At 44.3% G+C, this 27,928-nt stretch overlaps 1 protein-coding gene across 1 annotated transcript; it reads right to left on the bottom strand.

Annotated features, from left to right (window-relative positions):
- On the bottom strand, positions 1–27,556 carry tnni3k (TNNI3 interacting kinase; the record flags this gene model as incomplete). The annotated part of the gene is made up of 25 exons (XM_083647109.1): positions 1–562; positions 3,085–3,164; positions 4,159–4,322; positions 5,140–5,199; positions 9,821–9,930; positions 10,701–10,833; positions 12,055–12,107; positions 12,414–12,466; positions 16,148–16,252; positions 16,912–17,106; positions 17,207–17,264; positions 18,175–18,267; positions 18,555–18,611; positions 20,234–20,317; positions 20,817–20,966; positions 21,223–21,317; positions 21,555–21,659; positions 21,757–21,901; positions 22,791–22,929; positions 23,793–23,891; positions 24,020–24,130; positions 25,775–25,872; positions 26,393–26,478; positions 26,663–26,771; positions 27,517–27,556. The coding sequence occupies 25 exons, from the start codon at positions 27,554–27,556 to the stop codon at positions 483–485; spliced, it is 2,502 nt and encodes an 833-aa protein (XP_083503235.1). The 3' UTR covers positions 1–482.
- Positions 27,557–27,928: the final 372 nt, after the last annotated feature.

Below are 27,928 nucleotides of genomic sequence, written 5' to 3'. Positions count from 1 at the left end.
TACACAGTATCTAAATAATCATGTCACAAATATTTACAAGATTTAGAAGTGTCAACAAAATCTCAATTAACATATTTGATTGTACATAATAAATCTAACTAATGTAACACTGGACTAGAGACACTGGGAAGTATTTAAATTCATGAACAACTCATCCACATTATTTACAATGCCTTCATTCAAATAGTGACAGTGAAAGATCGGCTCAAAAAACTAATTGATTGTAATTCGATTGTGTTTTTTGACTGGATCTCACAGTATTAAAAGCCTTCCCATGAATTGTTTTATTCTAACTCAGCTATTACCTAAATCCAAAGAGCACCTATTTTCCAGTCCTTTCTAATAATAAAATGAACACTATCGTATTGTGCTGTTCACAAACATGTGCATTGTAACAATGTAACGACTGTTTCAGGCAAAGCGAACAGTCAAAGATGAGCTGTGAACAGGGTGAGTTACTGGTCTCAAAGCTGTGAACAGGGTTAGTTACTGTCCTCAAAGCTGCCACTGCTGCTGAAGGAGGAGCGGAACCGCATGGTGCTCATGGGATCAGACACATATCCTGAAAAGAGACAAGGCAAACACAAGAGTGACACTCCCAACAACAACACCACCAGTCACTACACTGATGAGCAGTCACATCAGCTGCTGTGCATGGTGCAACTCTATAGGGTGGGCTCAATTCATGTTCAATTCAGTCATTTAATAAGAGTACCAATACTACTACTACTACTACTAGAGTAGTACCTAAAGTTACAGTTAAGTGTTTTGCAAGAAGGGATCCACAGGAAATCTGATAAAAATTGCAAAATATTCAAAAGAAAAGGTGTTTAAAAGATAAAATAACACAAGAAATAATTCAGTATATATCAATAAAAGTGTTTTTTAAAACCTGATTACCTCCACCAAGGAGATTATGTTTTTGGGGCAGTTTGTCTGTTGGCAGGATTACAGAAAGACTACTGGGCCAATGTTCATGAAACCTGGTGGGAGGGTGCAGCATACTGTAGGCCGATCTGGGGCAGGGAGGGGGAGCGGCTAGGTGTATCTGGGTGGTGGGAGGGGGCGTGGCCTGGAAAGGGGGCGGGGCCAGGGGAAAAGGTTGGCCATAGCTTGGGATAGGTAGGTCGTAGAGAGTTGAGGTTCGAGGGGTGGGTAGGGGGAGTGGCCGGGGGGATGTGGGTGGGTCAGGGTTAGGGTTCTGAGCCGACTCACAACATTGGCATTAGTGTTGTCACGGTACTCGGTACTTCGGTACTTGGATGGTACTACATTGCTACGGTACTGAACGGTACCTGTTTTTCATGGTACCGAGGGTACCAAATTTACCATTAAGTTTGCCACCATGGCTTGGCTTCATGGACCCAGCCGCCAGCTAACGTTAGCCTGTCTGCCTGAGCAACACACATACATACTGCGCATACAGCCCCGCGCACTTCCGGGACTACGGTGTCCCTGAACGTCCACACGTAATCGCGAACAGCAGTGCGCACAGGCTGTTCCACATTCCAACAACTCAACTTGTTGAGAAGAAGAATGCAAAGAGTCGCATTTGGAAATATCAGTCCCCATCTGCAAAAAGTGTGAAAGGGAGTTCCAAACCAAACAGGGTAACACATCCAATCTCGCCAAGCACCCAGACCTGTTCACAGAATCCAAGGTGGGTTAATTCTTTCAAACGGTGTAAAATAACACGTTTAACAACATATCAAACGGACCTTATCCTGTCACATTAGTTTTTGAGATAGCTGGCAATGCATTGTGTAACCATAAAAACGTTTGGCTAACCTATTACGTTAACGTGTTTCGTAATGGAATCATTATGGGACCCGGCTAATAGCCGAACTTAGCCATAGTTCAACATGGCATCAAAATAAATACAAGCTTCTTTCGGGTGAAACATGTTCGTGAATTAAAACTAGCTACATAAAATTGCTTGCACTCTACATGTGTGTATGTGCAGTTGTCTTTATCATCTCTTTATTTTAGTAAATCTCACTGACGTTACTTTCCATTTAACAGTATGCGAGAGATGAAGATGAAGAGGAAGGCACAAGTCGCGGAGCCCAAAAGACCACCATCAGACAATTCCTGATGTTTTTGAAAAGCAGAGGAAATATGACAAGAACTCACATGAAGCAAGAAAGTGTGATAGGGCATTGGCAGAATTCCTATGCATCGATCAAATACCAATATACACCGTTGAAAAAAAAGGATTCCAGCAATTCTGTGAAATAAATTAAATTATAATATTTAATATAATAATAAAATTAAATACTTGAGGGCTACATGCCACTGTCTGTACTCACTGCCATACAGAGTTGAATGTAAGAAGAAGTAAGCAGAAGCACATTGTTTTGTTTTAAAGTTGAAGGCTACATGCCATTTGTTAATTGGAAATGGTTGCATACTTTAATAAAGGAGAATATGTTCAAGAAATCTCAGTCTGTTTTTTTTACCGTGGTACCGAAATTGGTACCGAGTACCGTGGAAATTCACTAGTACCGGTACCGACTACTGAATTATTGGTACCGTGACAACACTAATTGGCATATCACAGCAGACTTGGGTATTGGCCTTGGCAGAGGTCTGCACTCTTAAGGTCCTCACACATCAAGAGCGATGCGAATATACGGCACGAAATTGCAACGCGAGTTTTGACCCACCTGTCAATCACAGCCACAGATGTGTACACGTCGGAAGCGAATTCCAGAAAAATCGACCTCAGTTCAAAAAAATAAACACCGCAATAACGCTCAGCGAAACTTCGCCGTTGGTATGCACGGTTGCATTGACTGATATAGGTTCGGAAAATATTATTGACGTGCAAATTAATGGCACGAAAAAAACGCTCCCGATGTGTAAGGACCTTTAGAGCGCACTTCTAGTTTAGAGAGTGATAGTGAATTTGCTTGCCTACAGGCCTCAGACAGGATGGTCCACACACAGTCTACAGGCCTCATCTCCTTCCAGTCTGCATTTTCAGTTTTACATCCCAACCACAATAATGAAGTCTTCAACTACAAGATCGTTGCTTTCAGAAACCATGAGTGTGAGTAGTGCACATGCATTTTGCACACGAACCGTTGCGATCCATCGGGGGAAACTGCATGTTCCTTCTTAGTTCCTCCAGTGAAAGACCTCCAGAGGCGCGCCGCCGCTCACTGGAAATCAATAACAAATATCAGCTGTCATAAGGAATAAATCGTCCTTTATTGATGAATTCACTGGACATAACAATACTAGCCTGCACCCTTTCCCTGTGAGGGTTCGAAACATTGTCATTTTTAATGTAAAATAAATCAGAAAAATATTGGGAGCTACCAACAGTGTCGCGAGTCTTCCTGAATCTCATGAACTATGTAGAACGGCCACGCCAGCCGCTCTCACTTTCTCTGCTCCAAAATTGACACTTTTGATGGAGAGGAAAGGAGTTACTGACAACTAGACACTAGCACAGAATGACAACGCCACCCCCCGTGACTGTTCATAGTGACTGTTACCAGGCGCACTCACTCACTCACTCACTCTCCCACACACACACACACACACACACAGACACAGACACAGACACACACACACACACACACACACACACACACACACACACACACACACACACACACACACACACAGAGGCACACAGCCAGGCCTCTAATGGAGGCCTTTGTCCTGCGTCAGAATGCCCTGCATGTTTTATTGCATTTGCTCTCTTTTGTTTCCTGCTCCTGTATCCCAGCAACTCCACTAACTTGCTACTGCAGTAAAGTCTCCACTGGTCTACATGTTACTGGACAAACAAAGCTCCTTAGTTTCTACTAAGTCCTTCTAAATTACAACAAGCCACACATGACGTTTTTGGAATTCCTCAAGGCCTGATCAGGTCAAAGGAAACAACTTTGAACTCTGTGGTTGAAGCACTTTGAGGTGCACTGGCTACATGTATGCATGTTCTTAAGCCAATTACAGATATAGATATAATAATAAGTAATTGAATATTCACTACATTTATGGGAAGGATGCGTCTCTTTGATCCATTGTGGCAGACCTATCAATCTTGTGTGGCCTAAAACACAAACACAACTCAGGATGGTTTGGAACCAGGCGAAACCTCTGGACCTTCAGCTGTCTCAGCAGATGTTTGAGTGGTCCTCCTACCTCCAGGCGGCGTAGGCGCGAGCGTTGAGAGCATACTCCAGCTCGAAGCGTGAGCGCAGGGCGGCCACATGGCTGCGGCCCGGGCCCCCCCGCCCAGCCAGGCAGTCCGAGGAGGAGGAAGGAGACAGAGAGCCGCTGCTGTTACTGGAGGCTGGAGACATCAGCTGTGAGGGGAACACACATGTTACTGGAGGCTGGAGACATCAGCTGTGAGGGGGACACACATGTTACTGGAGGCAGGAGGAGACATCAGCTGTGAGGGGAACACACATGTTACTGGAGACATCAGCTGTGAGGGGAACACACATGTTACTGGAGGCTGGAGGAGACATCAGCTGTGAGGGGAACACATGTTACTGGAGGCTGGAGACATCAGCTGTGAGGGGGACACACATGTTACTGAAGGCTGGAGACATCAGCTGTGAGGGGGACACACATGTTACTGGAGACATCAGCTGTGAGGGGAACACATGTTACTGGAGGGTGGAGACATCAGCTGTGAGGGGGACACACATGTTACTGGAGACATCAGCTGTGAGGGGGACACACATGTTACTGGAGGGTGGAGACATCAGCTGTGAGGGGAACGAACACAGCAGCACCTAAAACTCAAAAGGCCATTCATAACTGTGAGGTCAATTCACAGTAGACCTATGATGTTGCCTGTTTCGAGGGACACTGTTGCCACCGCGGCAGTAAGTCGGTGTTTTTCTTCGCCTGCTAGTTCAGTGAGTTTTGGTCGTGATCGGACTGACACCACTGGAATCTGTGGATTCTCAGCGTGACATCTTGTCTTACTGATGCAAACAAACAGAAAAAAACAACCATTTCTGCGGCCACTGTGGCAGTAACTTTGCAGCGGTAGTAGTGCCCTTGCAAACAGGTAACATCTTTATGCTTATTGAAATATGACAGAAGTTGACATGGGAATAATTACAATATGATTTGGCATATTGATCTCTAATAAAGCAATCTCTATACCTCAACATTGCACAGGCATTCCTCCAGGTTGTTGACCACTTCAGAGAACTCCGGCCTATCCTGAATTGAAAAAGATTAATAAAATCAGACTACAGTACGTACTGTATACTTATCTCTGCTTCAAGGCCACACCAGGTATCACCCTACACCACACACAAAAACACACACGCACGCGACACACACACACACACCAGAGATGGGGACTTGGACTTGAGACTTGAGTCGCACTTAAGTCACACACTGTGTGTGTGACTTGAGACTTGTCCTCAAAGACTTGACACTTGACTTGGACTTGAAGGTTTGGGACTTGTGAACAATCTTTATTTTTCTTTATTTTATTGGTGCATTAACATGAAGGAAATGTCTACTAATGTCATCTCTAATCATTGCTGCTACTGTATTCTAATAGATAAGGAGTGAAGATAACACAGTAGGCTACATGCTTTGAATTCCTTAGTTTCAGCTATGCAGTGATCTAAGCAGACTGGATGGCATGCAGCAGATGATAGAACGCTCATCCATAAGAGACTTGAGACTTGACTTGGACTCTAACTCAAAGACTTGAGACTTGACATGGACTTGCAAAAAAATGACTTGTGAGCATCTCTGAAACACACACACACACACACACACACAATTCACGAGTACTGCATTTTAGTAGTTATCGACGACTCCCATAAAGTAGTCGACAACTTTTCATCTAAAAAACAAGATATATCAAGTTTTTTTTCACCCAATAAAAATGATCAATTCTTGTCCAAAGGTTTCTCAAAAACAGCCAGTAAAGGGTTAACCAATGTAGGCGGGGCCAACCTGGGGGTATGTGAAATAGCAGAGTCCTGATTGGCTCTGAGAGACTGTTTACAAATGAGCTACTAAACCCCAGCAACTTGTCAGACCTGGAGATAGCGAGTGTAAATACTTTTGATTTCACATGGCATACCGCCTATATCTATGTTTTTATTTCACATGGCATATACCGTCTATATCTATGTTACATTATTCATATTGGGTATTCCTAAAAGCACAGATGAAAGATGAGTCGACTATGATGAACAGTCGACTAGTGGTTTTGATAGTCGACTAGTCTGTGAAAGGCCCCCTCACACACGCTCTCACACATGTGTTGTCCCCATCATTGTCCTGTATGTCTTGTGATGTGAGTCCACCCACGCTGCATGGAGATTCAGAAGCAGCTGTCAGATCACCCACCCACGCTGCATGGAGCTTCAGAAGCAGCTGTCAGATCACCCACCCACGCTGCATGGAGCTTCAGAAGCAGCTGTCAGATCTTCCCTCCCTGCAGAACACTGCCAGCCCAGAGCTGTTCAATTATACATCACATCCACAGACGCCGGCCAAGGCTCATCTGCATCCTGCTCTGAATAAATACAACCCATGCAGGGAACACAACCAAAGCACATGAGCTAAGTTAGCCCCCTGGAAGAAGACCTTTCTGTAAGAAAGCCACACCCCAAACTCATTTGATTGGTCGCCGAAACGGCTTCTTCCTGAAAATGTGTGGCAAGTAAAAAAGATGTGGTTAAGATTAGGGTTAGGGTTTTCTTATGTAACCACGACCATAACCTAACCCTAACCAAATTGTTGTGCTTGCCTAAACCTAACCGGAATCAAAACCCAGTGCTCAGATTGGAAGGCAAGCACCCTAGCCATCAGGAGCACACCCTGAGTTGCACTTTTTTCATTACATCACTGATCCAGTTGGGTGACATCACTTCCTGGACAAAAATTTAAACGGAGAACACTTGACATCAGTGATGATGACATCATATCCCATTGTGCAACTCAGCCAAGTTGTGGATTCATAATTAATCTGCCCTAATTACGTAATTCAAAAGTCTGTCCTACCCGTAGGGGGGGTACTCTTTCCACTTCCTGAAAGTTTCAGCCCGATCGCACGTAGAATGGCACCCCCGCACGGGTGATGATTTTTGAATGAGGTCATCAGGGCTGATTAATTGCAGATTAATTGCCGAATGCGCAACTTGGCCGTGCTGCGATTGCTGGGATTCTTTAATTTGATAAAGAAAAGATAAGAAAAAAACACATTATTTTGTGGTTTTTGTCTAAGAAATAATTAAAGAATCTTTTTCAGTCATAATTTGTCTGCAATCTCATTTTGTAAAAAAAATACAAATTAAAAAAAGAGAAAATCATATCGTGAAGTCAGTATCGTGAATCGTATCGAATCGTGAGTTGAGTGTATCATTATTCGTTACAGCCCTACCTAGTTTTAACAATTGCTGTTTGCTAACATGTACAGTCTAACAATCACTTGTTTGCTTGCCTGTAACATATCTGATTTATTTGTATTTAGTAGTATCGTAACTGACTGCACTAGAATTTATTTTTTTGTACTTTGCAGAATTTGCACTGCGTTATTGCATGGTGCTATGGCCTGAGAGGTACTGTATGCCTAAAAGGCGATAAGTATAAATGACTGTGATGAATGACAGTGACTACCTCAACTTGATAAGTGTTTGCACATGTGTCACTGTTTACAGTGTTTTTTAATGTACTGTCTATGTCTGTATGTACTGCAGCATCTTTAGTCTTCTACTCCAAGACAAATTTCTCCCATCGGAGACAAATAAAGTGAACCTCGAAGCTTGAACCTTACCTGCTATAATAGGACTCTTTTTTTTAGCAACACTGCGTCTTGACACTTGACACAGTTTCTGGGGCACTGGGATGAGGCGAAACGCCCAGGGAGGCAGATCCACGTTACCTACGGAGGCGGTTGGCTGGCAACCTGGCAAACAGCAAGGCCAGCTGTACCAAGGAGGGGCCATGTGCCAACATGCTAGCTTTCAAGAAGGGATTCAAGATTATTTTATTTATCCCAAGGGAAATTTGTCTCGGACATACAGGCTGCTACATACAAAACAACAGTGCAAACCACAAGACAGTGCAAACATGTGCAAACATACAATTAAAGTGCAAGTGCATCATAGTTACAGTAGATGCTTATTATGACCCGGGTTTAGGAGACTAACTGATATGGGGATGAAAGAGTTCTTGTATCTGTTGAGGTATCGTTTTTTTGTTTTTAATTGGGACTCTGTAGCGTCTACCAGATGGAAGCAGTTCGTATTCTATACGCAAGACATGGGAGGGGTCAGCAGCAGTCATTTTCCTAGCTTGTCTAATTACAGTTTTCTCAAAAAGCATTTGGAGGGTGGGATGGTTTCTCACCCCCATCACTTTCATTGCCGTGTTAACCAGTCTATTGATTTGTGATCTTGACTTAACTGATAAGTTGCCAAACCAAACAGAAATTCCATAACGAATAATGCTCTCTATAACAGCAGAATAAAACAACATAAGCACCCTCTGTCCGACCCCAAACACCCTGAGTCTCCGTAGAAAGTAGAGTCGCTGTTGAATCCTAGAGCACACAGAGTTCACATGGACATTCCACGACAAGTTGTCATCAATATGTAGACCCAGATATTTGTATGAATGAACCTGGGCAATGTGGGCACCGTGGACCAGTGTTGGAGAATGGTCCCCCAGGTGCCCCGGATCGAAAATAATTTCTTCTGTTTTTTGTGTGTTTACAATGAGGTGGTGGTCCTCACACCATTGCACAAACTTAGCAACCTCCAAACTACAACTGTAAATATCTGTGTCTGTGCCCATAAGACCCAAGATGGCTGTGTCGTCGGAAAACTTGACAATGAGAATTTGGGGTGACTGCTTATGCAATTGTTTGTGTATACTGTGAATAGCAGGACAGCATGGCTCATAATGTTCTTGTTCTTGTGTCATAATGTTCTTAATGAGGCCAGATAAACATGCCGAGCACATTATGAACATGACAGCGCAGCACCAAGGGACCAGCGTGCGCTCCTCCATGTGAACAGTCACGCTTTAATGTAGCATCTGGGGAGCGGCGTGTCCTGTCCTGTCCCACTCGTTAGTGCTGCACATGCTCACTTTGACTCAGCATCTCGTTAGTGCTGCACATGCTGTCCTGTCCTGTCCCACTCGTTAGTGCTGCACATGCTCACTTTGACTCAGCATCTCGTTAGTACTGCACATGCTTACTTTGACTCAGCATCTCGTTAGTGCTGCACATGCTCACTTTGACTCAGCATCTCGTTAGTACTGCACATGCTCACTTTGACTCAGCATCTCGTTAGTACTGCACATGCTTACTTTGACTCAGCATCTCGTTAGTGCTGCACATGCTCACTTTGACTCAGCATCTCGTTAGTGCTGCACATGCTTACTTTGACTCAGCATCTCGTTAGTGCTGCACATGCTGTCCTGTCCCACTCGTTAGTGCTGCACATGCTCACTTTGACTCAGCATCTCGTTAGTGCTGCACATGCTCACTTTGACTCAGCATCTCGTTAGTACTGCACATGCTCACTTTGACTCAGCATCTCGTTAGTACTGCACATGCTTACTTTGACTCAGCATCTCGTTAGTGCTGCACATGCTCACTTTGACTCAGCATCTCGTTAGTGCTGCACATGCTTACTTTGACTCAGCATCTCGTTAGTGCTGCACATGCTGTCCTGTCCCACTCGTTAGTGCTGCACATGCTCACTTTGACTCAGCATCTCGTTAGTGCTGCACATGCTGTCCTGTCCCACTCGTTAGTGCTGCACATACAGTACCTCTGGGTTACAGTATCTCAGGGTTACAGTACCTCTGGGCAGGCGTTCCAGCCTCTCATCAGCAGAGAGGAGATGGGTTTGGGGATGGAGTAGCCCACAGGAGGCCGGATGTGATGGTAGGCCATGTCTGCTGCTGCAGCCGCTGCACGGGGAGAGGGATGCATTTGAACTTCTATTCAGCCAATAGGGCAGGCAAGGCCACACAGCAGCCTAGCTGTGGGTAAGGCCGCGCAGCGGCTGAGCTGCAGGGCCAGCTCGGCGAGCTGCAGGACGGGCAAGCCCGCTTAGCAGGCGAGCCTAGGAATCGAGCGTGCTTTGCGCGTGAGATGTCTAGTATATAATAATAATAATAATTATAATAATTATATAATATATCAAATTGAATAAGGGCTGTTTGTTTGTCTATCTGTCCCACTGAGGGCGAGCCAGCTCGGCGAGGTGTAGGGCGGGGGCTAGAAAATCGAGCGCGTGTAGCGCACTAGATGCCTAGCTTCTCAAAATGTTCAATATCTTCTTTTTAATTTTGTCCCACAAAATGACAAGCAATTCACCCCTTCTATTATCAGTTTTTATAAAACTCTTTATAAATGTTTATAATCATACACGACAACTTCTAACAAGGTTTATAAAGTGGTGGACATAATGTTTTATAACTTGCAGCCTCATAACTGTGTTATAGTATCATACAATTGCTATTAGCCTTATAGTAATGTCTATTATAATACATCATGTCCACTTATAATACTAAACCTTGTTAGATGTTGCCATGCATGATTAGAAACATTTATAAAGCGTTGTATAAAGCCTTATAAATGCAGTATAATGTCTTCTGAATGTGCTCATAATGCATTATAGACATGACCTTCATAGAAAGTGTGACTTCATTGTGATTGAAGTATTTGACTACATTACCTGGTTTGAGGTGAGCGAAGGGGACTTCTCCAGTGAGCAGCTCCCACAGACAGAGGGCGTAGCTGAACATGTCCGCCTTCACTGTGTAGCGCGTGCACTGGGTGAACACCTCCGGAGCCATCCAACGCAGGTTCTACAAACACACACACACGTGCGCCCGCCCACACGCACACGCACATGGACACACACACACACACACACACACACACACACACACACACACACACAGCCCAATTACTGGTTCCAGCTGGTTGGTCACAGCAGGCTGTGCCCCATGGGATGTAAGACACTTTAGCAGAGTGCAGGTGAAGCACTCAGTTGTGCTGATTCAGCACATTCACACACAATCTGCATGAGGGCACTTTGCTCTCTGGAGGCGGTGCCTTAGCAGCAGCTCTGGCTTCAACTCCCACAAAATAACATCACACGCTTTTATCTAGAGCAGTGGTTCTCAAATGGGGGTCCAGGACACTTTGCAAGGGGGTCCGCGAAAGGTTTTCAGGAAAAAAAATATATATATATACATTTTTGCAAAAGCTTCATAGTACGAAAATATGTTATGCTTTAAATCTAAAATGGTTCATGGATTACATTCTAATCTAACAAACCTATCAATTTAAAAGTCAAGCACGTTATCGTGGAAACAATTAAGCTTAGCCCAAAATCACAAATCAGAATGAGGGGGTCCCCGGTACATCTTCTATCTTGTAAGGGGTCCTTGGTTGAAAAACATTTGGGAACCTCTGATCTAGAGTGCCTTCACATCCAGGAGTGTGCAGGTTTTTGGTATGGGTGACACAACGGGGAGACAAACACATCCTCAAATGATTTTATTTTTAATGCTTGACGTGTTAAAAGTCATTACAATGAATAATATCATAAAACTGTAACTCATATCTAATTTAATGCCTGTTTAACTGGGACTGTAAATTCATGTAAATTCCCTGCACATTTAATGCCTATTTAACTTAGCCTGTAAATTTCATGTGCATTCAATGTAAACTCTTATTTAACTCCGACTGTAAATTCATGTAAATCCACTGCCTTTTTAACGTCTATTTAACTCAGTCTGTAAATCTCATGTAAATCCAACGTAAATTCATATTTATTATCCACAGAACACTTCACCACTCATGTAGGTACATATTGTATATATTTACTTGATTTGATTGCACTTGCAACTTTGTGATTGTCTTTAGTTATCTTCCTACTTCTTATCTCTGTATATTGATGTGACCGCTACGCTGCATACAGACACTAAGACAAATTCCTCGTATGTAACTTGCATACTGTGGCAATAAAAGTGATTCTGATTCTGATTCTGACAATCAAACAGAGGGGAAACAGGACTGACCCCCGGCTGCTTGGTCATGTTGTCCTCATTCACAGACTGGAGAAATCTAGATTCTGCAGGGAAGGAAAGGGAGGAGCAAGAGTCAAACAATTTATATCGATTTTAGTTTTTAGTATTTTTTTTTTAGCTCTTATGCAGAATAACTTAATGAACTGGACAGCTGAATCAAGTTAAATTCATAGATCCTAGATTGATCTTAGATTGACAGCAATACAAGCAAGTCACCAGCAGAGCTACAGCTGCCAGTCAATAGATAGAATCTGGTTCATCTTGCACAATTAACTTCACTTTCTTTCTTTCTTTCTTTGAGCATGACTTCAATGACAAAGCAGAGACGTAATGAGTGGCCTTGGCCTTACCTCCGAAATCAGCCACCACAGCATGTCCGTCCTCATAAAGCAGAATATTGTGACTGGAAGGAACACATTATTATTATTATAGAGTGATTTACCTGTTGATATCATGCAGCCAAACATGCTGTTCCTGCCTCAGCTACCTGTTGATATCATGCAGTCAAACATGCTGTTCCTGCCTCAGCTACCTGTTGATATCATGCAGCCAAACATGCTGTTCCTGCCTCAGCTACCTGATATCATGCAGTCAAACATGCTGTTCCTGCCTCAGCTACCTGTTGATATCATGCAGCCAAACATGCTGTTCCTGCCTCAGCTACCTGTTAATATCATGCAGTCAAACATGCTGTTCCTGCCTCAGCTACCTGTTGATATCATGCAGTCAAACATGCTGTTCCTGCCTCAGCTACCTGTTGATATCATGCAGCCAAACATGCTGTTCCTGCCTCAGCTACCTGTTAATATCATGCAGTCAAACATGCTGTTCCTGCCTCAGCTACCTGTTAATATCATGCAGTCAAACATGCTGTTCCTGTCTCAGCTACCTGTTAATATCATGCAGTCAAACATGCTGTTCCTGCCTCAGCTACCTGTTAATATCATGCAGTCAAACATGCTGTTCCTGTCTCAGCTACCTGTTAATATCATGCAGCCAAACATGCTGTTCCTGTCTCAGCTACCTGTTAATATCATGCAGTCAAACATGCTGTTCCTGCCTCAGCTACCTGTTGATATCATGCAGCCAAACATGCTGTTCCTGTCTCAGCTACCTGTTGATATCATGCAGTCAAACATGCTGTTCCTGTCTCAGCTACCTGTTGATATCATGCAGCCAAACATGCTGTTCCTGTCTCAGCTACCTGTTGATATCATGCAGCCAAACATGCTGTTCCTGCCTCAGCTACCTGTTGATATCATGCAGTCAAACATGCTGTTCCTGCCTCAGCTACCTGTTGATATCATGCAGTCAAACATGCTGTTCCTGCCTCAGCTACCTGTTAATATCATGCAGTCAAACATGCTGTTCCTGTCTCAGCTACCTGTTAATATCATGCAGTCAAACATGCTGTTCCTGCCTCAGCTACCTGTTGATATCATGCAGTCAAACATGCCGTTCCTGTCTCAGCTACCTGTTGATATCATGCAGTCAAACATGCTGTTCCTGCCTCAGCTACCTGTTGATATCATGCAGTCAAACATGCTGTTCCTGCCTCAGCTACCTGTTGATATCATGCAGTCAAACATGCTGTTCCTGTCTCAGCTACCTGTTGATATCATGCAGTCAAACATGCTGTTCCTGTCTCAGCTACCTGTTGATATCATGCAGTCAAACATGCTGTTCCTGTCTCAGCTACCTGTTGATATCATGCAGTCAAACATGCTGTTCCTGCCTCAGCTACCTGTTGATATCATGCAGCCAAACATGCTGTTCCTGTCTCAGCTACCTGTTGATATCATGCAGCCAAACATGCTGTTCCTGTCTCAGCTACCTGTTGATATCATGCAGCCAAACATACTGTTCCTGTCTCAGCTACCTGTTAATATCATGCAGCCAAACATGCTGTTCCTGTCTCAGCTACCTGTTAATATCATGCAGTCAAACATGCTGTTCCTGTCTCAGCTACCTGTTAATATCATGCAGTCAAACATGCTGTTCCTGCCTCAGCTACCTGTTGATATCATGCAGTCAAACATGCCGTTCCTGTCTCAGCTACCTGTTGATATCATGCAGTCAAACATGCTGTTCCTGCCTCAGCTACCTGTTGATATCATGCAGTCAAACATGCTGTTCCTGCCTCAGCTACCTGTTGATATCATGCAGTCAAACATGCTGTTCCTGTCTCAGCTACCTGTTGATATCATGCAGTCAAACATGCTGTTCCTGTCTCAGCTACCTGTTGATATCATGCAGTCAAACATGCTGTTCCTGTCTCAGCTACCTGTTGATATCATGCAGTCAAACATGCTGTTCCTGCCTCAGCTACCTGTTGATATCATGCAGCCAAACATGCTGTTCCTGTCTCAGCTACCTGTTGATATCATGCAGCCAAACATGCTGTTCCTGTCTCAGCTACCTGTTGATATCATGCAGCCAAACATACTGTTCCTGTCTCAGCTACCTGTTGATATCATGCAGTCAAACATGCTGTTCCTGTCTCAGCTACCTGTTGATATCATGCAGTCAAACATGCTGTTCCTGCCTCAGCTACCTGTTGATATCATGCAGTCAAACATGCTGTTCCTGCCTCAGCTACCTGTTGATATCATGCAGCCAAACATGCTGTTCCTGCCTCAGCTACCTGTTGATATCATGCAGCCAAACATGCTGTTCCTGTCTCAGCTACCTGTTGATATCATGCAGTCAAACATGCCGTTCCTGTCTCAGCTACCTGTTGATATCATGCAGCCAAACATACTGTTCCTGCCTCAGCTACCTGTTGATATCATGCAGTCAAACATGCTGTTCCTGTCTCAGCTACCTGTTGATATCATGCAGTCAAACATGCTGTTCCTGCCTCAGCTACCTGTTGATATCATGCAGCCAAACATGCTGTTCCTGCCTCAGCTACCTGTTGATATCATGCAGCCAAACATGCTGTTCCTGCCTCAGCTACCTGTTGATATCATGCAGTCAAACATGCTGTTCCTGCCTCAGCTACCTGTTGATATCATGCAGTCAAACATGCTGTTCCTGCCTCAGCTACCTGTTGATATCATGCAGTCAAACATGCTGTTCCTGCCTCAGCTACCTGTTGATATCATGCAGTCAAACATGCTGTTCCTGCCTCAGCTACCTGTTGATATCATGCAGCCAAACATGCTGTTCCTGTCTCAGCTACCTGTTGATATCATGCAGTCAAACATGCTGTTCCTGCCTCAGCTACCTGTTGATATCATGCAGCCAAACATGCTGTTCCTGCCTCAGCTACCTGTTGATATCATGCAGTCAAACATGCTGTTCCTGCCTCAGCTACCTGTTAATATCATGCAGTCAAACATGCTGTTCCTGCCTCAGCTACCTGTTGATATCATGCAGTCAAACATGCTGTTCCTGCCTCAGCTACCTGTTGATATCATGCAGTCAAACATGCTGTTCCTGTCTCAGCTACCTGTTGATATCATGCAGTCAAATATGCTGTTCCTGCCTCAGCTACCTGTTAATATCATGCAGTCAAACATGCTGTTCCTGTCTCAGCTACCTGTTGATATCATGCAGTCAAACATGCTGTTCCTGCCTCAGCTACCTGTTGATATCATGCAGCCAAACATGCTGTTCCTGTCTCAGCTACCTGTTGATATCATGCAGCCAAACATGCTGTTCCTGTCTCAGCTACCTGTTGATATCATGCAGTCAAACATGCTGTTCCTGTCTCAGCTACCTGTTAATATCATGCAGTCAAACATGCTGTTCCTGTCGCAGCTACCTGTTGATATCATGCAGCCAAACATGCTGTTCCTGTCTCAGCTACCTGTTGATATCATGCAGTCAAATATGCTGTTCCTGTCTCAGCTACCTGTTAATATCATGCAGTCAAACATGCTGTTCCTGTCTCAGCTACCTGTTGATATCATGCAGTCAAACATGCTGTTCCTGCCTCAGCTACCTGTTGATATCATGCAGCCAAACATGCTGTTCCTGCCTCAGCTACCTGTTGATATCATGCAGTCAAACATGCTGTTCCTGTCTCAGCTACCTGTTGATATCATGCAGTCAAACATGCTGTTCCTGCCTCAGCTACCTGTTGAGGTCCCTGTGGATGATGGGCTGGGTGAGGTTGTGCAGGTACTCCATGCCCTTGGCCACGTCGATGGCGATGATGAGCTTGGACTGCAGGTCGATCAGCCTGTCCATTGACACATCATTAAAGTAGCAGCCACTTAGTGCTGGATCAATGGTGCCTGCCAATCACACACGCACGCACGCACGCACGCACACACGGACGCGCACACACACACACACACACATACATACACACACACACACACACACACACACACACACACACACACAGCTACACACAGCACTTTCCACAGGTCGATAGACAGGTCATGAAGACGGCACCTGCCCGCACACAGCTAGTGGAGCACTCCATCTGGATCAATGATCAGCCCGGCTAGCTGAGGGGAGGATTGAAACGTGTGTGGCTATGTTGTGTAAACATAAACACGACAGTTAAAGTCGTCAGTCGCTGTTCTTTCCACATGACACGACTTGCTGTGTTGTAAACGGGAGTCTTGAAGTCCTGCTTTTGACACTACAGTATTACACAGTATTACAGTATTACTACTACTGTATATGGCTGATACGTAAAGCCAAACACAATGTGACATGATGAATCAGGATGGGTTAACCAGGCTAGGTGTATCTATGGGCGATAATAAATAAGGCTCTGGTGTGTGTAGTGTGGTGTACACTCCCTCACCTCTTTACAGGCTCTGGGGTGTGTGTGTGTGTGTGTGTGTGTGTGTGTGTGTGTGTGTAGTGTGGTGTACACTCCCTCACCTCTTCTGCTCGTGCAACAGGGAGAACAGAGAGCCTCCAGAGACATACTGGGTAACGATGGCGAACTGGCTCGGGTCGTCCAGACAAGCCCCCATAAACTGGATGACACAGGGGTGGTTGAGCCGACAGAGGATGGACACCTCTCTGCAGAACATATCCACGTCTGACTTGGAGCAGTAGGTGTTGGCCCGATAGCTGGAGAGGCGAGCAAACGTCCAGGGACTCCTCAGTTTTGTTCTCTTGACTGACAAGGGATGCAAAATGGCGTCTGTCCGCTGTGTAAAATGCAGGTTACCGTTTTATGGCGACAATTTTGTTGCGGCACTTCCCTCTGTAGACCTTTCCAAAGGAGCCTGAGTGGGAAGCAGAGTTGATGTTGGTTCATAGGGAGGCAAAGTGACCGCCTACTTCCTGCTTCAGCACTGTACCAGAGATTTTCATCCGCCATTTATTTTCCCATACACATTTCGTAAAATGCGTATAAAAATAGTTTTACTGGTTCAAACCAAACGGTACAGATATATTTAGAAACTGGAGAGATCACATTACATTTCACTGGGACCAAAACGTAAATAAAATGCGGGTTTAAAGAAAATATTTTTTCGATGTTGTTTTTTAAGTTTTGGTCCGAGTGAAATGTTCTATGGTTTCTCCCGATTATAGTGTTAACTGAAACCTTTGGTTCGACGAAGTAAAACTATTTCATAAGCATTTTACGAAATGTCTATGGGAAAATAGATGGCAGATGAAAATCTCTGGTACAGTGCTGAAGCAGGAAGTGACGTTCCACTTTGCCTCTCTATTGCATAGGGAAGCACATTGGTGGAGAGTGTGGTGATCTGGGAGAGCCCTTCACATGTCGCTGCTTCACATTGTTGGCAATGAGCCAAAGAAGGTCAAAAATGAGTTCTTCAGATATTTTGAGATTCCGAGTTATTCGGTTACTTTAATCTCCGTAGTACATCATCATGGTGAATAATTATTTTCCTAAAACAAGAGGAAATAACTATTTTTATGTTTTGGTGGAATGCCACTGTAGAAAATACAATGTTGTCGAACGTTTAAAGGCATTTTTCTCACATATTTGACCTTTAGACACATAACAGATTAAAATAATCATAACTTTTGATCCGAGAGAGCTTTCTCACCATTCAAAAAGTTATATATATCGGGGAGAGTTCATAATTTATGGAAATATCAAAAATGTCTAATTTTCCCTATGTGAAGGGCTTTTGCAGGCCACCACCATATGGATGTAGCTACCTGATCCAATAATTTCACTGAACTCAAGCTCAGAGAGCTGCAGGTGGAAATGAGATGGGAGGCTGGCTCTGAGCAGAAGAACGTCTGCTTTCTCTGAAAAAAGAGAACACAACATCTTTTAGAACACAACAGCTTTACAGTGGTTTGATACACTGTGTATCAGGACGTAGTTTTGGACCAATCAGTGAAAACAAATAAAACTGCCATTAAGTCAGAGACAACAGTGTTGATTTCATAAATGAGACACATTTGTGTACTAGATAGCCGTCTACTGTAACCCTTGGTAACAGAAACAGTGTGTGTTGTCACGGTAACAGAAACAGTGTGTGACGTCACACCAGCTGACAGTGACGTGAAGACGCTTCACTCCACCTCACTACCTTTAGTCATGCTTTTGATCTTGCCCAGGGGAGATGGCACAGAGACGTAAGACCCATCTGAAAAGAGACAACAACACAGACACATTCATGAAAAGCAGGGTTCCAAAACCTTCTTAACCCATTGATACCTGATGCAGCATTTGCGTGTATATCCCTCATTTGTGTGTGTATCCCTTTAAGACCATTTATTAGTCCAATGGATGTGGGGATGAATGTTCTGTTTGTCCTTGTTGTTCTATGGAGTGGGGTTCTGAACCTGTGTCCTGAGGGGAGTGGTTTATATTGGCTGTTGAGTGGGTGAGTGATGTCTGTTATAATCCGGTTTGCTTTCTGTATTGCACGTGATTTGAAGAGTGATGTGATGTCCCGGCATTTGATTCTGCAGATCTTGCTTGATATGTTGATCACAATATGTGTGTATGTATGTACATGTACATGTACATGTATATATATATATGTATATATATATGTGGATATTTCTATAGTATGTGTTGTTATACAAGTATAAATATAATAATTTAGTATTGTGGAAAAGGGGTGGGAGTTAATAAGTTATACTTCTTGGGATGGTCTATGTCGGACAGACCAAACGGGCATTAAAAGCCCGTATTGCTGAACACAAGGCTGCAATCCGCAACCACAACATGGATTATGCAATAGCGAGACATTATGCTCAGGCCCAGCATGGCTCTGCTGCCACACTGAAATTCTGGGGTATTGAACATGTGTCTCCCTCACAGAGAGGAGGCGACACTGTCAACAAACTGTTAAGAAGAGAAGCATTTTGGATTCACAGCCTAAATACTGTTGAACCAAATGGTCTAAACGAGGAACTAAGCCTCTCTTGTTATTTATAACCTGTACCTTTCCATTGGGAGAAACTGTTATTTGTGCCTATGTATTTCTATTCTATTTCTACTCTATGGCTTATATTATATTGTTATTTATAAATGTGGCTGGCCATTATAGCCTACTTCACTGTGCTGTTTGAGTGCTATTGGCTCACTGGGTTTGGGCACCTCCCATCCTTAGCAGCCAATGACGGACTGCGATGTGTATTGGGGAGGCTTTTTAAAACAAGTTGTTTTGCTTGTCACCCTGTTTGACTCTGATGAAGACGCAGCAGGTGTCGAAACGTTAGTCATTGAATAAAGCAATTTTCCAGTGAATCGTGTGCTCCAGGATCCTCTTTGGTTTGTCCATTGAACTTTTGTCAAGTTATACTTCTTCTCACTCCTTTTCGAATATGTCTACGTTTGTTACCCCTTCATCTTTATTTCACAATACTATTTCAATCGACTTGTTAACATGTAATTTTGAAGGCCCCGTATATTGTCTCTGTTTTGTTTACATACATATTCGAAATAAACATGACAAACAAACAAACAGTAGCAGCGTTACAGAAGCTCATAGACAACAATTAAAAAGAGAGAGACGCTTGAATGTGTGAACACTTCTCAACTGTGCTGTTGTGACATTTTAAATAAAAAAGAATATTGAAAGAACTTCAATTTCTATTCTTGCACAAAATATATAAATTCAAGCACTGTCAATGACCCATGTCTATTTTCAAAAACTTTCAAGGCCATGATTTTTTCTCTCTCCTCAAATTCACAAAGTTTCAAGTGCTTCAAGAACCCATGGGAAGCCTCTTTATTCCAGATACGAGGGTGACTCACCCCCTCCTGGCTGAGAGTACTCATTGCAGGGGGAGTCATCAGGACGTTTGTAGTGTTTCAGCAAGGTGACGATGGCATCGTGACCTGAGACAAGACAAGGTCAGAACACATGAGGGTTTATATCATGTATTGGAGAAAGCATAGTGCTAGTCTACAACTCTCCCCAAGACAAGCAGAGGGGGGTGGAGCAACGACCGGGACAGCAGGGGGAATTTGCCAAGTACGAACTTCATCAAAATGAGTGTTTTCATAAGAAAATAGATAGGGGGGCAACTTTGCGCCGACTGTCTAAAGAATGGTGGCATGTACAACATTTTGGGGGCACTTCATTTTGTTTAATTAGTGCATGAAGTTACTAAAGCGTAGTGTAAACAGCGCTGTTTGTGTGTGTGCTCTTCATCCTTTCTTTTTGCAACCAGCTTGCTGAGTGTGTGTTAAGAGATGGAAATTAAATGAATTGAATGAAAATAAAATTATCAAAATCTTGGGGACAATTTTTGACCCTTGATTCGTGAGGCATTTTTGCCCTTGTCCCTGGCTAATTTCCACTGTGTTGATGCGTTGGTTGGTGGTGTGGAGAAACCTTTCTCATAAGCCCACATAAGGCAGGTCTGCTCCTCCTTCTCCCCACTGGACCTGCTGGGGTCACAGGCCACCAGGTTCATGTCAGCGCCGCTGTCCAGCAGGAACTGCACCAGACGCATGTGGCCGTGGAAACAGGCACTGTGCAGGGCTACACGGGACAAGCATTATGACAAGGAACCATGTTAGGGGGGTAATGATCTTATTTTACAGATTGTTAATGCCTTTTTGATCTATACAGTGTTTGCTCCATGTTGTTTTACCTTTGTGTTTACCTGACCGCATAACCAACTTCCCTTTGCCACAATACAGAAGTTGGAGCTTGATCCAGTACAAAGCTATTTGTGGAGGAGAACAGATGCCTTATATGATATATAGACTTTGAAGGATGGAAAGATGTACAGTACCTGTATGTCCATCTCGGCCCTGGTGGTTGACACTCATAGCGTTCTGGCCCAACAAGAACTGAACCATCTCCATGTTTTTACCATATGTGCAGGCACTGTGAGACACAGATGTACACTCATGTTACTTCACACATTCAGAAATTACAGCTTAAAAAGTGAGAGAAGCCAGAAGCCCAGTGGACATTATTTTAAACTTGGTGAGACCAATGACAATAATGTCAATTGTGTGTGTGTGTGTGTGTGTGTGTGTGTGTGTGTGTGTGTGTGTATGTGTGTGTCTGTGTGTGTGTGTGTGTGTGTGTTTTAGTTTTGCATATCGAGTGTGACTATACCTGTGAAATGCTGTTTCACTGAATATATTCTCCTTTGACAGACTATCTGTGCCAGAAAGCTGAACAATCTCCTTCGCCACCTCGAATTTGCCGTTATAGCAGGCCCTAAAGAAACAAAGTGTTCAGTCTACTGACCGTGTCAACGTCACATCATCTACCTGCCACCATCACAGAAGGGCACTGGGCGCTGAGAAACACTTACAGGTGTAGTGGCGTGTCCCCATAGATGTTGACAGAGTGAGGCTGTGCGTGGAAGCTGCCCTGCAGGAGGAAACGCACAATCTGCTGGTGACCAAAGCGGGCGCAGAAGTGCAGAGGCACGTGGTCCTCGTTGTCCTGGGCATTTACTGCAGAGAGGAGACGAGGCTGTTACATGATCAACCCTGCAATCATCTCCAGCTACAGGCACACTGCATTAGGTTAGGAAGTGCCTTGGGAGAACTAGGTCATCAGTAGGGTTAGACAGGGTTACACCAGGCCGCTATTGAAAATATAAATTTGTTCATAATGAACTTGCCTGATGAAATAAAGGTTGATGATGATGATGAGCCAGTGGATCTCTAGCAGTGCATATTGGAGGTAATTAATGCATTTAGCTCTACTTTCTGGAACTCAACTCATCCACACCTGATGTGTAGCAGCACCCACCTGGGTGATGAATGGCAGCCAGTTTGCACCAGAACGCTCAGCACACATCAGCTATCAGGGTAGAGAGTTGAGGACTGAATGTGCCAATTAAGTAACAAGGGCTGATTAGGTAGCCATGATGGAAGCAAGGCCTGTGTGGGAATTTAGTCACCCCCCACCCCCCCAACCCCCGGCCCTGGGGGGCACCGGGGTTACACCCCCACTCTTGTGAAGAGTGCCGATGGGATCTCTAATGACCACAGAGAGTCAGGAGGACCTCAGTTTAACGTCTCATCCGAAAGACGATGCTCACTCACAGGACAGAGTCCCTGTCTCTGCCTTGTGGGCAATTATTCATGAGACCAGAAGGAAGAGCACCCCCTACTGGTCCTCCAACACCACTTCCAGCACTAGTTGCCCATCCAAGGACTGACCACAGCCAGTCCTGCTTAGCTTCCCGTGGAAAACCAGTGATGTAACCAGAAGCCATGGGGCACTGCTGAGTCTGAACACTGAGGATTGTACTGCTGCTGTGCGGATTCAAATCCTTGTGAAACTTAACCTGTGAGTGCTGCCAGTCCCAGTGGACTTTGCACTGCTGAGTCTCACCGTCAGTCTTGCTCCCTTCTCCCATCAGCAGCTTGACGATGCCCAGAAAGCCCTTTGCTGCAGCCAGGTGCAGCGGCCGGTCGCCCACCTCGCCACTCACGTTCACGTCTGCCCCAAACTTCAGCAGCAGCTTGGTGACCTGGAGGCACAGAGGTGGTCAGGCTCAATGTGGGCTCCAGGACCACCAGGGGTCCCCCAGAGGGTTCCAGGAGGTCCCCAGCAAATTCATGAATTGTTCAACTTCAGCATTATTTCATTTAAGAAGTGAACACAATCAGAGAATGGAGAAGAATGACTGTTTTGATCATAGTTTCACTGTTATCTCTCTGCCTACAATAAGGACAGACAGTCTGTCATCTCTCTGCCTACAATAAGGACAGACAGTCTGTTATCTCTCTGCCTACAATAAGGATAGACAGTCTGTTATCTCTCTGCCTACAATAAGGACAGACAGTCTGCTATCTCTCTGCCTACAATAAGGACAGACAGTCTGCTATCTCTCTGCCTACAATAAGGACAGACAGTCTGTTATCTCTCTGCCTATAATAAGGACAGACAGTCTGCTATCTCTCTGCCTACAATAAGGACAGAGAGTCTGCTATCTCTCTGCCTACAATAAGGACAGACAGTCCGTTATCTCTCTGCCTACAATAAGGACAGACAGTCCGTTATCTCTCTGCCTACAATAAGGACAGACAGTCTGTTATCTCTCTGCCTACAATAAGGACAGACAGTCAAGGAATTCTGAACAAAATCATGTCTAATAGAAATATTCTCACATTTGGTTCCAGGAGACCAAATCTCATCGAATGGGGTCTGTGGCCCCCATGTGGACTAGGTTAGATTAGATTAGAATGTGGCCCCAATGTGGACTAGATTAGATTAGATTAGATTAGAATGTGGCCCCAATGTAGACTAGATTAGATTAGGGGTTCTGGGTATGAAACAGGTTGAGAAGCATTACATTACATTAGGTGACAATTGATAGGTGCAGGCGATTACATGTTCATGGCCATAGAAAGCAGCAATATGCAGCGGGGTGAAGAACACAGCATCCTGGATGTTGACATAAGCTCCATGCTGTAGGAGGATATCCACCGCCTGTGGGGGGGGGGGAATGCAAATCTTCAGTGTAAAAAAGCAAGGAAAGTGTCATATAGCTGTTGTCTTCACAATGAAAATGATAAAAATAAAAAAATAAAAAATAAACTCCCAGGTGTAGCTCTCACCTCGTGGTGCCCGGCCACGGTGGCGATGTGCAGGGCGGTCAGCGCACCGTAGCCCACCTGCTGGACATCTGAGCCCCCGTGAAGAAGAGCAGTCACCAGCTCAGCATTGTCCTGTGGCAGCCAGGGAGACACAAGCACATTCAACTTCCACAGACCTGCTGCCACTAGTCTCTGCAGCCACCTTATCAACATTAGACCTGCTGCCACTAGTCTCTGCAGCCACCTTATCAACGTTAGACCTGCTGCCACTAGTCTCTGCAGCCAACTTATCAACGTTAGACCTGCTGCCACTAGTCTCTGCAGCCACCTTATCAACGTTAGACCTGCTGACACTAGTCTCTGCAGCCACCTTATCAACATTAGACCTGCTGCCACTAGTCTCTGCAGCCACCTTATCAACGTTAGACCTGCTGCCACTAGTCTCTGCAGCCACCTTATCAACATTAGACCTGCTGCCACTAGTCTCTGCAGCCACCTTATCAACGTTAGACCTGCTGCCACTAGTCTCTGCAGCCACCTTATCAACATTAGACCTGCTGCCACTAGTCTCTGCAGCCACCTTATCAACGTTAGACCTGCTGCCACTAGTCTCTGCAGCCACCTTATCAACGTTAGACCTGCTGCCACTAGTCTCTGCAGCCACCTTATCAACGTTAGACCGGCTGACACTAGTCTCTGCAGCCACCTTATCAACATTAGACCTGCTGCCACTAGTCTCTCTGCAGCCACCTTATCAACATTAGACCTGCTGCCACTAGTATCTGCAGCCACCTTATCAACGTTAGACCTGCTGCCACTAGTCTCTGCAGCCACATTATCAACGTTAGACCTGCTGCCACTAGTCTCTGCAGCCACCTTATCAACGTTAGACATGCTGCCACTAGTCTCTGCAGCCACCTTATCAACATTAGACCTGCTGCCACTAGTCTCTGCAGCCACCTTATCAACATTAGACCTGCTGCCACTAGTCTCTGCAGCCACCTTATCAACGTTAGACCTGCTGCCACTAGTCTCTGCAGCCACCTTATCAACGTTAGCAACAACACGCTTCTTTCATACACATTTTCAATTCAACAAGTGCTGCGGCCAGATAGGCAAATTTCTGAAACAGTGTGACCATTGTGAAATGGTTTTCATAATTAGCTATCTCGGTCATTTCAACACTCCACTCACTAAAAGGGCTGACATGTTTAGTTTTCCAGTGTCTGATTGCCATTCTACAGCCTGTGGTGAGGGCTATACCATATAGCCTGCTGAGCTGACATTCACACACCTTCTAGAATTAAGCCTAGTATGCAGAGCACAGAACTGTGTAGCAACTCTGTTGCCATGACTACATCCTTATCAAATCAGTGCAAATAAATACTGCTATGTCTTTACACCCACTGCAGGAGCAAGCTTCATCGTTGCTAGTTTCTAGCACTCCAAATCTTTTTTTTCTACTTTTAATTACCACTGCGTCAGTACATCAAAGGACGTGTTTCTGTGACCCAGTGGTCATTAAAATAATTATTTTTTGATTTTGAGTGCTAGAAACTAGCAGAGATAACGCTTGGCCTTGCACCAGGCGTAGGATATGGCCCGCTCTCTTTCCAATAAATGCATTGAGTAGCTACAAAATGCAGTGCCTTTGTGTGCAACTCCACTCCACCATGTGGTCAAAGCTAGAAAGCTCTTCAGCACATGACACAAGCACTCACAAAGTGCACAGATCATGTCTGAAGTGTCTGTGTGTTATTGCCGTGTTGTCTTCACCTTATAAGCAGCAAGGTGGAGGGCAGTGAAGCCGTTCTTGCTCAGTCTGGATGGACGCAGGCCTTTCAGGATCAGGGTGCGAATATGAACCTTGTTCCCTGCTCACAAACATATCATGTGATGTAGATGTACAGTATGTACTGGAGCAATATTAGACTTAACAACATCCTGCTTCATGCAAACAGCGCATGGTAGAATGAAGAGTATGGAGGAAGTGAAATGCAGAGAAGAAGGCAAGCTGTCCAGATAGCTGAAATCACAGGGAGAGTGATTGGTATATAAGCCATAAAAACAATTCAGTGGGATATTTAAACAGCATGAGATTCACAATGTGAGCTGCTGTCTTTCAGCAGAATTGGTTCAGGTTAGTGTCATTTGCACAATTTAAATTGGGCTCTGTACTGCCTTTCATAAACACTATTGTATATTGCATGTACTGTGTTCACTTTTTAAAACAACTATACTTAGTAGCTACTTTCTTTCTTTTTTTAACGTGTACATTTGGTAGTCTGCTTGTGTCGTTGAGAACCAAAGGTGAACTTCTACTGTGGTGTGGGGCCAGTCTAATCCTTTGTCTCACTGTATTGTTTTGCTGAGGTTATAAATAGCTGTGCATACCTCCGCAGACGCAGCACAGATGCAGCAGGGACAGCCCACTCTCTGTCCGGTAGCTCAGGTTCACCTTCTGAAACGCCTCATCAGAACTAAGCCACAGAAAATCAACATCACCTGCTTGTGACAATCAAAAGCTATCCGGCACAGGAAACTGAGCAGAACGTCACGTTACAAATATCACTGATGTATCGATGTCAATGCATCATCCCCACCCCTATTTGATACAATGACTCACACAACATGAAGAGGGAGTGAATGAGACTTTGCTGTCACCTGAAAGCATGTTGGAGCTCCAGGAGTTCATGGTCTTTGAGCCGCAGGTCGTCCATCAACTTCTCAATGATGACAGAGTACGACTCGCTCACCTTCTTCTTCCACTCATCTTCACAGACCCACCATCAAGCATGACATACATTATTGCTGACACGCAGAATTATAATATTCTCATTATTAACATGACATACATTACCGCTGACATGCAGAATTATAATATTCTCATTATTAATTAATACCATATCATCGTCAAATATATGGAGACGATTTTAGGATTTGCAAAGAAATGTAAATAGTCCAAAATGTGATATTGCATTTAGAGATGTAACGGTATGAAAATTTCACATCGCGATTATCGTGACCAAAATTATCACGGTTATCGTATTATCACGGTATTCGTTTATATTAACGGTATATACGTTTTATATTGAAAACTCACACCCAAAAATGATTGATACACTCACTAAAATCATTTCTCCGAGGCTGCACGTTTGCATCTGGGAGACTGTTGCCAACTTTGGTTGATGATGGACACTATTTACCATGCTTTTTAAAGCACTGTAATCACAGTACCACGGTAATCACGGTACCACGGTTTTAATGATAATGAAAATTTGAAATGGTACGGTTATCGTAAGGAATTTTATCACGGTTATCATTCAAACCGGTTATCGTTACATCCCTAATTGCATTGTACTGTACTTGAACATGACATCTGACATGAGTCACTATAGTATTTTTAACACGACGACAGGATGATGGCAGCCTCGCGGTGAGGCTTTCCCTGCTCACAAACCTTGCTGACAATCTGAAAACAACACTCTCAACCAATCACAAAGACATCAAGCTATTACCTGTACATGTCTGAGTCGGTCTCGACTTGTAGTTTCCCATTGAGAAAGTCCTGTTGGTTTGATGTGTGTCCTGTCGTGTAGTCAAGCGTCCAAACTTCCTCTACAGTCAAGTGCTCGAGCAGTGTCTCACTCTGCCACAATAGCATCAGGCCAGATAAAGAGGGATCACGGCTACAGGCTATAAATACACATCTGTGAGTGGAATGCCTCACAACTATGACAACTGATCTCCCTTTCAATGTTGTGTGTATTGTGTGTGTGTGTGTGTGAGTGAGTGTGTGTGTGTGCAGTGTGTGTGTGCAGTGTGTGCGCGAGAGTGTGTGTGTGTAGGAGTAGAGCCAATGATCTGTATAATTTTTTTTAGAAATAGCGCATCGTGGTTGTATGCCTTCGCCAACAAGTCAGCAGGCTA

This window comes from Poromitra crassiceps (assembly GCF_964638095.1).
Source record: "Poromitra crassiceps genome assembly, chromosome: 12".
Taxonomy (NCBI): Eukaryota; Metazoa; Chordata; class Actinopteri; order Beryciformes; family Melamphaidae; genus Poromitra; species Poromitra crassiceps.
Note: the sequence above shows the minus strand (reverse complement) of the source record. Positions and strands in the feature narration are given on the sequence as shown.